Source organism: Heptranchias perlo, chromosome 31 (assembly GCF_035084215.1).
Source record: "Heptranchias perlo isolate sHepPer1 chromosome 31, sHepPer1.hap1, whole genome shotgun sequence".
NCBI lineage: Eukaryota > Metazoa > Chordata > Chondrichthyes > Hexanchiformes > Hexanchidae > Heptranchias > Heptranchias perlo.
In genome coordinates this window covers 35,396,473-35,410,699 of record NC_090355.1, presented here as the reverse complement: position 1 = coordinate 35,410,699, position 14,227 = coordinate 35,396,473, and the positions used below count along the sequence as shown (strand labels likewise).

At 53.4% G+C, this 14,227-nt stretch overlaps 1 protein-coding gene across 1 annotated transcript in view; it reads left to right on the top strand.

Annotated features, from left to right (window-relative positions):
* Positions 1-14,227, top strand: part of inpp5e (inositol polyphosphate-5-phosphatase E) — a 29,542-nt gene that overhangs the window by 12,621 nt on the left and 2,694 nt on the right. The window contains exons 5-11 of the mRNA XM_067969991.1: positions 2,682-2,779; positions 3,667-3,791; positions 5,027-5,146; positions 6,626-6,733; positions 7,900-8,061; positions 10,024-10,139; positions 13,545-13,681. Coding sequence (XP_067826092.1) covers positions 2,682-2,779; positions 3,667-3,791; positions 5,027-5,146; positions 6,626-6,733; positions 7,900-8,061; positions 10,024-10,139; positions 13,545-13,681 — 866 coding nt within the window. The remainder of the gene's footprint in view (positions 1-2,681; positions 2,780-3,666; positions 3,792-5,026; positions 5,147-6,625; positions 6,734-7,899; positions 8,062-10,023; positions 10,140-13,544; positions 13,682-14,227) is intronic.

Below are 14,227 nucleotides of genomic sequence, written 5' to 3'. Positions count from 1 at the left end.
CTCCCCCCACCCCTCCCGGTTGGAAGGCCTATGTCTGCAGGCATTGCAGGAGGATCAAATAAAGTGACGATGGCCCCCGGGGTCAAATAATTTGCCAGATGTCACTTTCTAGACTCGCGCCTGAAGAATGACCCCTTTGGCAAGTTACCAGGGCAACCATGAATCAGACCTCAGCATGAGTTAGCACCTTGCAGGAGGGGAGAAAATTAGCCTGGGGTGGGGGGGAAGTAGGGTTGCCAACTCTAGACGTATTCCTGGAGATTTCATCACATTACCTCCTGCCATCAACCACACCGCCCCCACACTCCCACCATTGGTCGCCCAATATGTCCATCATCACGGTGCCCTGCCCCCTCACTCCCACTATTGGTCGCTCGACACATCCATCATCACAGTGCCCTTCCCCCTCACTCCCACCATTGGTCGCTCGACACATCCATCATCACAGTGCCCTTCCCCCTCACTCCCACTATTGGTCGCTCGACACATCCATCATCACAGTGCCCTTCCCCCTCACTCCCACCATTGGTCGCTCGACACATCCATCATCACAGTGCCCTTCCCCCTCACTCCCACTATTGGTTGCTCGACACATCCATCATCACAGTGCCCTGCCCCCACACTCCCACCATTGGTCGCCTGACACGTCCAGCCTCTCAGGATATGGCCAATTGGAAAGCGAACAAACCTTCCGTTACCCAATCGGCTGATTCTTGACTGTCAGTCAAACAGCCTTTTTCCCCCATCTCCAATATTTTTATAATTAATAAATGGAAGTGATCAAAACAAATGAAAAAAAAATGCAGATTTTCTTTTCTACTCCCTATAATTTATCTCCCTGGATTTTGCTCGCAGCATCGTCCTGAAGATTAATCTGCAATTCCTGGAGACCTCAGACCAATGCTGGAGGGTTGGTGACCCTAGGAGTTAGGCACAGGTTGGCTGTGGGAGTGCTGGTTTCCAGGTTGTGCCCTGCGGAGTCCCAGACCTGATTTAGATGACGGCGCCTGATCGGTGACCCTGTGACATTGGGATCAATCCCTCTGGGGGGCCTGTCGGTCTATGTGTGGTCTCCTGAGTCCTGGTGCCCCAGACCCAAAGCCCCGTGGGAGGCATTGAGAGGTGCTCCTCTATTCTACCGGGCAATGCCGCCGCTGCCACGACGCCAACAGTGGCCGAAGGCACCGTGCAACTGGTGGCCGTGGCGGATTGGCGCTGTCCCCACAGGCAGTGAGCAGAGGGAGCTGGGCCTGGAGGCCTGCCTGCAAACCCGTGAAATGTGCTCGCTCACCTACATCGGCTCCCGGTCCAGCAATGCCTTCGTTTTAAAATTCTCATCCTTGTGTTCAAATCCCTCCACGGCCTCGCCCCCCCTCCCTATCTCTGTAACCTCCTCCAGCCCTACAACCCTCCGAGATCTCTGCGCTCCTCCAATTCTGGCCTCTTGCACATCCCCAATTTTAATCGTTCCACCATTGGCGGCCGTGCCTTCAGCTGCCTGGGCCCTAAGCTCTGGAATTCCCTCCCTAAACCTCTCCGCCTCTCTCTCCTCCTTATTATCTCTTTGACCAAGCTTTTGGTCACCTGCCCTAATATCTGCTTATGCGGCTCGGTGTCAAAATTTGTCTGACTTACGCTCCCATGGAGCACCGTGGGAGGTTTTGCCATGTTAAAGGTGCTGTATAAATGCTAGTTGTTCTCATGTGGTATAATTATTGTCTTGGTACATTCAGAGCACGGAGCTGATCAAATCATATTTTTTTTCTTCATTTCTCAATTTTCTCTTTGAAAGCTATGCGATCATGAAGGGCATCGCAGCCAAGCTTGTCCCTGTCCTCATTCCATATCCACACCCACCCACTTTCCAGCGGGTGCCACTAGATTCCGAGAGCCCTGGGCAATTGTTTTTTTTTTTGCCTGCCCGTTTAAAAGGCCAATTGCAGCGTCTCTATTAAGGTGTCAGCCGTGGCTCAGAGGGGCAGCACTCTCTCTCGCCTCTGAGTCAGAAGGTCGTGGGTTCAAGTCCCACTCCAGGGACTTGAGCACATAATCCAGGCCGACACTCCCAGTGCAGAACTGAGGGAGCGCTGCACTGTCAGAGATGCCGTCTTTCGTATGAGATGTTAAACTGAGGCCCCGTCTGCCCTTTCAGGTGGATGTAAAAGATCCCACGTCACTATCCACTGTTCGAAGAAGAGCAGGGGAGTTCTCCCCGGTGTCCTGGCCAATATTTATCCCTCAACCAACAACATTTAAAAAAAAACATTATCTGCTCATTATCTCATTGATGTTTGTGGGATCTTGCTGTGCGCAAATTGGCTGCCGTGTTTCCTACATTACAACAGTGACTACATTTCAAAAAAGTACTTCATTGGCTGTAAAGCGCTTTGGGACGTCCTGAGGCCGTGAAAGGCGATATAGAAAATGCAAGTTCTTTCTTTTTCTGTCTTTCTCTTTCTTCCTTACTCCTGCCTCGATTGAGGTTAAATAACCGGGCTCTCAGGCCAGGGGATTGAATGTGGGACCTCCCTGCTCCAGGCCCCTCTACCCCCCCCCCCCCAAACTGGGTGGGACACCTAACCAATCCAACCCCCGAGAGTTTGCTGGGTGGTTCGATCTGATCCGGTTTTGCTGTAGGGAGTGAGCCTGGTTTAACTGGTGCTGTTTTCATTCTTCCACAGGAGCTCCCAGATCAACTGGATGACCTTCTCCTGCCCTGCGACTCTCCCTACACCCAGGATTTGTATGTCATCGGCAGTCAGGAAGGGATTCCAGACAGGTAATGTGACCTCAACGTCAGACTCCACCTGATCCCATTTCTGGCTGTTTCTCATTTCTTCTCTTGCCCCATATCCTCACCCCCCACCTCCCCACCTCCCGCCCACACCATCCTTTCCAATATGCCGTGACTCTTGTCTGGTTCTGACGGTCAGCTTCTGTCCAGAACCTCACCCCGGTGACCGTTCTTCATGTGTGACCCCAGGCAGCGAGTGTCAGCGGGGTGATTCGGTCATTCAGGTGTCGGCCATGGCTCGGTGGGCAGTACGCTCACCCGAGTCAGAAGGTCGTGGGTTCAGGTCCCACTGCAGAGACTCGAGCACAAAATCCAGGCTGGCACTCCAGTGCAGTTCTGAGGGAATATTACCCCTCTGCAGTCCCCAAGGATCTGTCCTTGATCCCCTCCTGTTTCTCATCCACGTGCTGCCCCTCGGCAACATCATCCGAAAACGTGTCACGTCCCACGTGTACACTGACAACACCCAGCTCTACCCCTCAGCCCTCCACTGCCTCTGATTTGCCACACTGCTAGTCTGGCATCGTTATTTTCTTTCTCCCTCTCTCTCTTTCTCCTCTCCTTGAGTCATTGAGCGACCCTCAGTTCAGCCGATCCTCTGCTCACCCAGATACCGCCCACGTGCTCTTCCCAGCAGCAGTGGCTGGACAGGGTCGGCAACTCCGGCTGAGTCTCCCCTCCCACCGCCACCCAGCCCAGCTCCAACCGTGGGGGCACTAGAGGCCTTCCAGGTCTGAAGGGACCTTGGGGATGGTTTGCCTTGCCGAGCTGGGGGCAGCGGTCGCTGCCGGATTTCTACATTCTTGTCTTAGCGCTGCTGTGTTTGAGGGCCACTCCCTGAATGACTGACTTGTGCTTTTGTGTTTGTGAAGGAGAGAATGGGAGATTCGCCTGCAGGAAATCCTGGGGCCTCACTTTGTCTTGCTGTATTCTGCAGCACACGGAGTCCTGCAGCTCTCTGTGTTCATCAGGAGAGACCTCATCTGGTTCTGCTCAGGTGGGTTCTGTGGATTCGAGGGCCAGTGCCACTCCCTCCTAATAGTCACCAAACATTAAGAACTGATACAAAAGCTGGAAATCTGAAAATAGACGCAGAAAATACTGGAAACACTCAGCAGGTCAGGCAGCATCGTGTGGAGAGAGAAACCGAGTTAATGTTTCAGGTCGATGACCTTTCATCAGAACCATTCTGAAACATTAACTCGGTTTCTCTCTCTCCACGAATGCTGCCTGACCTGCCGAGTGTTTCCAGCATTTTCCGTTTCTATTAAGACCTGATGTTTATTACCATGTAACGGGGACTGGAGCTTTCAGTGGGTTAGACATCAGCACCAGGACCAGGGTTCAAACCCAGCTCAGGCGGACAGAATAAAAACCTCCTCTTTGGTTATAAAGATCCCACATGCAATGAGTGTCAGGAGTCAAATTCACTTGATGTAGAATGTACACACTCGCATGTCCCAGTGAGAAGCCAACACCTCCAGCTGAAGAGGAGGACAAAATGTCAGCTTCAAACACTCCCAGATCAGGTACAGCACGGGTTAGATACAGAGTAAAGCTCCCTCTACACTGTCCCATCAAACACTCCCAGGGCAGGTACAGCACGGGTTAGATACAGAGTAAAGCTCCCTCTACACTGTCCCATCAAACACTCCCAGGGCAGGTACAGCACGGGTTAGATACAGAGTAAAGCTCCCTCTACACTGTCCCATCAAACACTCCCAGGGCAGGTACAGCACGGGTTAGATACAGAGTAAAGCTCCCTCTACACTGTCCCATCAAACACTCCCAGGGCAGGTACAGCACGGGTTAGATACAGAGTAAAGCAAGATTGTGAGAGGTTTGTGCTGTGGGCTCGTGCCAATTTGAAACTGGATCTACCGAGACTCCCCTGGACTCATTACACCGCAGAAAGTGTTGGTCTTTCACACCCGGTTTGAGCCCAGGCCCGAATGGTAAAGGGAATGTGAAACCTCGCAGCTCCCTCATTCACTGAAGAATTACTGATTGTGGAGGAGAGTGATGACCTGTAAGTGATCACTTGATGTTTCTGCATGTCAGGCGGCGATGTGATGGTTTGTGAACTGAGATTTGATTAGAAGCTCAAAGTTGCTCCTGGAACATATATATTTAAAAGTAATTGTACCATTTTGTTCTGCGTTGGGTAGAATATGTGCGTGGAGAGTATCCGGTTTGAAGGTTTACTGAATGTGCCTCGTGTCCCTCCCTCAGTGGTAGAGCAGGCAACGGTGACGACGCGCATCGTCTCCCAGATCAAGACGAAAGGAGCCGTGGGGATTGCCTTCACTATTTTTGGGACATCCTTCCTCTTCATTACTTCTCACTTTACCTGTAAGTTTCCCAGAATCAGTTTCTCACTCGATTTTGAACCCGGGCCGAGGGCCACGGCGCAAGGTTAGGAAGAGGAGAGGTAACCAATCGGAGCGAGGGGATACAGAACTCGAGCTTCAAAAGCATGTGGAGGTTTTTAAGAGGAGGGGGCTGAGGTAAATGGTCGAGCGGGAATTGATGGCCCCTCGTCACCGACTGCTCAACCAGAGAGAGAAAGAAAGGGCTTGCATTTATATAGCGCCTTTCACAACCTCAGGACGTCCCAAAGCATTTCACAGCCAATGAAGTACTTTTTGAAGTGTAGTCACTGTTGTAATGTAGGAAACACGGCAGCCATTTTGCGCACAGCAAGATCCCATAAACGGTAATGTGATAATGACCATATCATTTTTTAGTGGTCTTGATTGAGGGATAAATATTGGCCAGGACTCCGGGGAGAACTCCCCTGCTCTTCTTCGAAATAGTGCCAAGGGATCTTTTACGTCTACCCGAGAGGGAGACGGAGCCTCGGTTTAACGTCTCATACAAAAGCCGGCACCTCCGACAGTGCAACACTCCCTCAGTACTGCACTGGGATCGTCAGCCTGGATATTGTGCTCAAGTCTCTGGAGTGGGGCTCGAACCCACGACCTTCAGACTGAGGCGAGAGTGCTGCCCGCTGGGCCACGGCCGACACCTAAGGAAATAGTCGTTACCTACTCATTCTTCCAAAGCCCTTCGTCATTTTATAAAGCTCCATTAAATCTTGGCCGATGAGGGCAGTGAGAGAGTGGGGCAGACAATGTGGGTGGCAGTGTGGTTTAGCGATGAGCTGTGGAGGGACAGTGGAGCAGACAATGTGGGTGGCAGTGTGGTTTAGTGATGAGCTGTGGAGGGACAGTGGAGCAGACAATGTGGGTGGCAGTGTGGTTTAGTGATGTGCTGTGGAGGGACAGTGGGGCAGACAATGTGGGTGGCAGTGTGGTTTAGTGATGTGCTGTGGAGGGACAGTGGAGCAGACAATGTGGGTGGCAGTGTGGTTTAGTGATGTGCTGTGGAGGGACAGTGGAGCAGACAATGTGGGTGGCAGTGTGGTTTAGTGATGTGCTGTGGAGGGACAGTGGAGCAGACAATGTGGGTGGCAGTGTGGTTTAGTGATGTGCTGTGGAGGGACAGTGGGGCAGACAATGTGGGTGGCAGTGTGGTTTAGTGATGTGCTGTGGAGGGACAGTGGGGCAGACAATGTGGGTGGCAGTGTGGTTTAGTGATGTTTTGCGGAGGGACAGTGGGGCAGACAATGTGGGTGGCAGTGTGGTTTAGTGATGTTTTGTGGAGGGACAGTGGAGCAGACAATGTGGGTGGAGGTGTGGTTTAGTGATGTGCTGTGGAGGGACAGTGGGGCAGACAATGTGGGTGGCAGTGTGGTTTAGTGATGTGCTGCGGAGGGAGGGAACGGTGATACAGCACTGACTCACTTCAATCTCTCTCTCTCTCGTTCAGCTGGACAAGGGAAGGTTTATGAGAGGATGCTGGACTACAATAAAACAATAGAAGCCCTGGCGCTGCCGAGGGTCGTGCCCGACACCAACGTCTACAGATCTGACCCCTGTGAGTACCCGCATTCGAAGGGTAAATGATTGGCAGTGTGGACTGACACTGCTGTCTGAAGCACGTGCTTCTCAGCTGGGGATTAAAACAATAACAACTCCCGTTTATCCAGTGTCTTTAACCCAGTAAAACGTTCCAAGGCACTTCACAGGAGCATAAATCAGACAAAATTTAACACCAAGCCACATGAGGAGATATTAGGACAGATGACCAAAAGCTTGGTCAAAGAGGTAGGTTTTAAAGGAGGAGAGAGAGGTGGAGGGGTTTAGGGAGGGAATTCCAGAGCTTAGGGCCGAGGCAGCTGAAGGCACGGCCGCCAATGGTGGAGTGAAGGAAGTGGGGGATGGACAAGAGGCCAGAATTGGAGGAGCGCAGCGATCTCGGAGGGTTGTCAGGCTCCTGTTGGTGTGTGGTTGGGTGGGTGATTAGATGGGTGGGTGACGATGTGTCGGTGTCGTGCCCCCCTTGGTCCAGTGACCTGCCGATACTCGAGGTGATTTTGCTGGGGTCTGTGCCAGTACAGGCCCTCGTTAACAGCGAGTGTGGTGGGAGTTTCGGGGGCAGCATCCTGGACCCACGCTCACCGCTGATCACTTCCCCGTATAGGCTCACACATGAGGATTGGGTCCTTAAGCCGATCTACTGGAGAGCAGGCAGCACTTGTGGGACTGAGAGAAAGAAGAACTTGCATTAATGTAGCGCCTTTCACATCCTCAGGACGTCCCAAAGCTCTTCACAGTCCATGAATTACTTTTGAAGTGCAGTCATTGTTGTTACGTAGGAAAACGTGGCCGCCACCATGTGCACAGCAAGATCCCACGAACAGCAGTTGAGTTGAATGACCCGATAAACTGTGGTGTGGGTTGTAGTAGGACGGTTGGAACAGTTCTTTGAATAGTGGCCGTGGGATCTTTCACATCCACCTGAGAGGGCAGGCGGGGCCTCGATATAACATCCCATCCAAAAGGCCCAAATGCAGCGATCCCTCAGTACTGCACTGGAGTATCGGTCCGGATCGACTCCTGGAGTGGGGCTTGAACCACTCCCTTCTGACTTGGGAGTAAGCATGCTTGGGAGTCCACACCTTAGAGAAAGGGAGAAAACGTGGAGGGAGGAGGTAAAATCGGGTATTTTTCTAACCTGTTTTCCCCGTCCGCTTGCTGTAGATGACGTGACGACCCGATTTGACGAGGTTTTCTGGTTCGGTGACTTTAACTTCCGGCTGGATGTGAAACGAGCAGTGATCGATGAGCTCCTGCGCAGCGGCACTAAGGACAGTCTCAGCTCCATCCTGCACTACGATGAGCTAACCAAGAAACTACAGGAGGGTAGGAACCAGTCTGTGAACCATCCACCAACTGGGCAGGGTACGGGCCCCACAGACACCGACTCTCACTGGGGTACGGGCCCCACAGACACTGACTCTCACTGGGGTACGGGTCCCACAGACACTGACTCTCACTGGGGTACGGGCCCCACAGACACTGACTCTCACTGGGGTACGGGTTCCACAGACACTGACTCTCACTGGGGTACGGGTCCCACAGACACTGACTCTCACTGGGGTACGGGTTCCACAGACACTGACTCTCACTGGGGTACGGGTTCCACAGACACTGACTCTCACTGGGGTACGGGTTCCACAGACACTGACTCTCACTGGGGTACGGGTTCCACAGACACTGACTCTCACTGGGGTACGGGTCCCACAGACACTGACTCTCACTGGGGTACGGGTCCCACAGACACTGACTCTCACTGGGGTACGGGTCCCACACACACTGACTCTCACTGGGGTACGGGTCCCACAGACACTGACTCTCACTGGGGTACGGGTCCCACAGACACTGACTCTCACTGGGGTACGGGTCCCACAGACACTGACTCTCACTGGGGTACGGGTCCCACAGACACTGACTCTCACTGGGGTACGGGTCCCACAGACACTGACTCTCACTGGGGTACGGGTCCCACAGACACTGACTCTCACTGGGGTACGGGTCCCACAGACACTGACTCTCACTGGGGTACGGGTCCCACAGACACTGACTCTCACTGGGGTACGGGTCCCACAGACACTGACTCTCACTGGGGTACGGGTCCCACAGACACTGACTCTCACTGGGGTACGGGTCCCACACACACTGACTCTCACTGGGGTACGGGTCCCACACACACTGACTCTCACTGGGGTACGGGTCCCACAGACACTGACTCTCACTGGGGTACGGGTCCCACAGACACTGACTCTCACTGGGGTACGGGTCCCACAGACACTGACTCTCACTGGGGTACGGGTCCCACAGACACTGACTCTCACTGGGGTACGTGTCCCACAGACACTGACTCTCACTGGGGTACGGGTCCCACAGACACTGACTCTCACTGGGGTACGGGTCCCACAGACACTGACTCTCACTGGGGTACGGGTCCCACAGACACTGACTCTCACTGGGGTACGGGTCCCACAGACACTGACTCTCACTGGGGTACGGGTCCCACAGACACTGACTCTCACTGGGGTACGGGTCCCACAGACACTGACTCACTGGGGTACGGGTTCCACGGACACTGACTCTCACTGGGGTACGGGTCCCACACACACTGACTCTCACTGGGGTACGGGTCCCACAGACACTGACTCACTGGGGTACGGGTCCCACAGAAACTGACTCTCACTGGGGTACGGGTCCCACAGACACTGACTCTCACTGGGGTACGGGTCCCACGGACACTGACTCTCACTGGGGTACGGGTCCCACGGACACTGACTCTCACTGGGGTACGGGTTCCACGGACACTGACTCTCACTGGGGTACGGGTTCCACGGACACTGACTCTCACTGGGGTACGGGTCCCACGGACACTGACTCTCACTGGGGTACGGGTCCCACGGACACTGAGTCTCACTGGGGTACGGGTCCCACGGACACTGACTCTCACTGTGGTACGGGTCCCACGGACACTGACTCTCACTGGGGTACGGGTTCCACGGACACTGACTCTCACTGGGGTACGGGTTCCACGGACACTGACTCTCACTGGGGTACGGGTTCCACGGACACTGACTCTCACTGGGGTACGGGTTCCAGGGGTCACCAGCACCCTCCAGTAAATCGCCCGTTCTTTGTGTGTGATGTGAGGCAGTGAGTGTCGGCAGGAGATGTGACTGCGGCTGCCCATCACAGTGCTGCTCGTTCCTGCCTACAGCTGGTGTATCGAGTGATGGAGAGAGAACAGTTCAAAACATTTCAGCAGCTCACTGACCACCTGGTGTCCTTCTTACACAGGCTCCATTTTCAAAGGGTTCAAAGAAGCTGAAATAAATTTCCTGCCGACCTACAAGTTTGACATCGGATGTGACGTGTATGACAGCAGTGCCAAGAAAAGGACTCCTTCCTATACGGTAATGAAGTGATGCAAGGAGTTTGATTCTGTTGCCTCTTGCTGCAGGCTGCCCCCCTTTCACCACTCTTTTCCCCAGGTCCCTCCATGGTTCATTTTTTGGTCAGCTGGGTGTTTGATGGAGAAGCTGGGATTGTTCTCCTTGGAGCAGAGGAGGTTATTGGGAGATTTAATCGAGGTGTTCAAAATCATGAAGGGTTTTGATAGAGTAAATAAGGAGAAACTGTTTCCACTGGCAGGAGGGTCGGTAACCAGAGGACACAGATTTACGATAGCTGGCAAAAGAACCAGAGGGGAGATGAGGAAACATTTTTTTACGCAGCGAGTTGTTCTGATCTGGAATGCGCTGCCTGAAAGGGCGGTGGAAGCAGATTCAATAATAACTTTCAAAAGGGAATTGGATAAATACTTGAAAAGGAAAAATTTGCAGGACTACGGGGAAAGAGCAGGGGAATGGGACTAATTGGATAGCTCTTTCAAAGAGCCGGCACAGGCACGCTGGGCCGAATGGCCTCCTTGTGTGCAGTGTGATTCTATGATCCACACGGAATCCCGTCCACATGTTCGAGTCTCCAATTCAAGCTATTTGAGAAATCCACACCCTCCTGTGGGGCTCGTTTGCCGATACGGAGTGTGCACTCTCCGCACAGGGACCGTCCTTCGTAAGTACAGGGAGTGTGGATACAGGTTGATGGAGCCCAGGGTTAACTGCCTCCCAGTGTGCGGAGGGGGGTCTGCCAGAGTTTCACCGGCAAAAACAAGCAGATCGCTGGGTGTCTTCCCACTGCCTGCCCACTGGGGCTTCGTCCTGCTGAGTTATTCGGAGGCGACCGGGACAAATCCCAGTCCCCAGTGAGTCAGCCTGCCTGGTCGGTAATCACCTGTGCCCTGGAATACGGTAGACCAGCCTAGTCTGCTATGGAGGATTGAATTGGTTACAGTCTGGCAACACGGAAGCCTACCCTTCCTCCGGAGTGTTCAGTAGAGGGACAGAGTCTACAGACCCGGAGTGTTCGGTAGAGGGACAGAGTCTACAGACCCGGAGTGTTCAGTAGAGGGACAGAGTCTACAGACCCGGAGCGTTCGATAGAGGGACAGAGTCTACAGACCCGGAGCGTTCGATAGAGGGACAGAGTCTACAGACCCGGAGCGTTCAGTAGAGGGACAGAGTCTACAGACCCGGAGTGTTCAGTAGAGGGACAGAGTCTACAGACCCGGAGCGTTCGGTAGAGGGACAGAGTCTACAGACCCGGAGTGTTCAGTAGAGGGACAGAGTCTACAGACCCGGAGCGTTCGATAGAGGGACAGAGTCTACAGACCCGGAGCGTTCGATAGAGGGACAGAGTCTACAGACCCGGAGCGTTCAGTAGAGGGACAGAGTCTACAGACCCGGAGTGTTCAGTAGAGGGACAGAGTCTACAGACCCGGAGCGTTCGGTAGAGGGACAGAGTCTACAGACCCGGAGTGTTCAGTAGAGGGACAGAGTCTACAGACCCGGAGTGTTCAGTAGAGGGACAGAGTCTACAGACCCGGAGCGTTCGGTAGAGGGACAGAGTCTACAGACCCGGAGTGTTCGGTGGAGGGACAGAGTCTACAGACCCGGAGCGTTCGGTAGAGGGACAGAGTCCACAGACCCGGAGTGTTCGGTAGAGGGACAGAGTCTACAGACCCGGAGTGTTCAGTAGAGGGACAGAGTCTACAGACCCGGAGCGTTCGATAGAGGGACAGAGTCTACAGACCCGGAGTGTTCGGTAGAGGGGCAGAGTCTACAGACCCGGAGTGTTCAGTAGAGGGACAGAGTCTACAGACCCGGAGTGTTCAGTAGAGGGACAGAGTCTACAGACCCGGAGTGTTCAGTAGAGGGACAGAGTCTACAGACCCGGAGCGTTCAGTAGAGAGACAGAGTCTACAGACCCGGAGTGTTCAGTAGAGGGACAGAGTCTACAGACCCGGAGCGTTCGGTAGAGGGACAGAGTCTACAGACCCGGAGCGTTCGGTAGAGAGACAGAGTCTACAGACCCGGAGTGTTCGGTAGAGGGACAGAGTCTACAGACCCGGAGCGTTCAGTAGAGGGACAGAGTCTACAGACCCGGAGCGTTCGATAGAGGGACAGAGTCTACAGACCCGGAGTGTTCAGTAGAGGGACAGAGTCTACAGACCCGGAGTGTTCGATAGAGGGACAGAGTCTACAGACCCGGAGTGTTCGGTAGAGGGACAGAGTCTACAGACCCGGAGAGTTCAGTAGAGGGACAGAGTCTACAGACCCGGAGTGTTCGATAGAGGGACAGAGTCTACAGACCCGGAGTGTTCAGTAGAGAGACAGAGTCTACAGACCCGGAGTGTTCAGTAGAGGGACAGAGTCTACAGACCCGGAGTGTTCGGTAGAGGGACAGAGTCTACAGACCCGGAGTGTTCGGTAGAGGGACAGAGTCTACAGACCCGGAGCGTTCGGTAGAGGGACAGAGTCTACAGACCCGGAGCGTTCGGTAGAGGGACAGAGTCTATAGACCCGGAGCGTTCGGTAGAGGGACAGAGTCTACAGACCCGGAGCGTTCGGTAGAGGGACAGAGTCCTATAGAAATAAATTTTCTGATGTGTTGGGCCATCCCAACACAATGAGACTGTCGGGTCTTCAATTGACTGATCTGAAGTGGGGCATCGTTCCGTGAACTGGACTGTCTGGCTTGGCTTTAATAACCAACCCCCCCAGCCTCTCACTGGGGTAGGGTTGGATTTTCTCTCTCTCTCCTCTCACTGGGGTACGGGTTCCACAGGAGCCAGTCCAGTAGCCCACCTAAGCCGCCGTTCTACATGTATAAGCCTCGGCAATGAGTGTTGGCCAAGCATTCAACTCGGGGTGTGGGGGGAGGGAATAACAGGACAGTAGAGTTGAAGGAAAGAATGTACATTTATACAACCTCTGCACGTCCCAAAGCGAATTACAGCAAATGAAGTACTTTTGAAGTGTAGTAACTTGTAATGTAGGAAATGCGACAGCCAATTTGCGCACAGCAAGATCCCACAAACAGCAATGAGATAATCAGATAATGTTTTTAGATGTTAGTGGAGGGATAAATATTGGCCAGGACATCAGGGAGAACTCCCCTGCTCATCCAATTGGCCGTGGGATCTTTTATGTCCACCTGAGAGGGCAGACGGGGCCTCGGTTTAACATCTCATCCGAAAGTCAGCACCTCCGACAGTGCAGCGCTCCCTCAGTACTGGCACTGGGAATGTCAGCCTGGATTTTGTGCTCAAGTCATTGGAGCGGGGACTTGAGCCCACGATCTTCTGACTCGGAGGCGAGAGAGAGAGTGCTACCCACCGAGCCGAGGTGTTTGTGGATGTTGCTGTGAGAGGCGTGTTTCACACAGACACAAAATCGCTTACTTTTCTCATCCTGCAGGACCGGATTATATACAAGAGTCGACAGAGAGGTGACGTCCTTGTGGTTAAGTACGGATGCTGCAGCTCAATCAAAACCTCAGACCACCGGCCCGTCTACTGTTCCTTTCAAGTTAGGCTCCGACCCGGAAGAGATAAGTGAGTGTTTTTTTTATCCCCTCTCTCCTGTCCTGCTGACGATGGCGTTCTGTATTCAGTTTGGGATCCTCCTGGGCTGTGCCCAAGTGCCCATTCTTCACGAGAGAGTCCAGGCAACCGAAGAGTGGAGGGCATCCTGAGACAGCACCGACCGTGTTTGGTTCACTTTCCCAGCATGCCGACTACCATTAGTGATCTCTCAAATCAGTAAAAACCTTGAAACAGGAGCTCCGACTGATTATTTCCCCCGGGGAATACGGAGGTCCCACCAGGTGCTGTCACCTGGAACGATCCAAAACAGCAGCCTCCGAGAACTAAATAGAACTGGGCATAGGGGAGTGTTCCTGTATTAAACAGAACTGGATACTGGGAGTGTTCCTGTATTAAATAGAACTGGGCACTGGGGAGTGTTCCTGTATTAAATAGAACTGGGCACTGGGGAGTGTTCCTGTATTAAATAGAACTGGGCAGTGGGGAGTGTTCCTGTATTAAATAGAACTGGGCACTGGGGAGTGTTCCTGTATTAAATAGAACTGGGCACTGGGG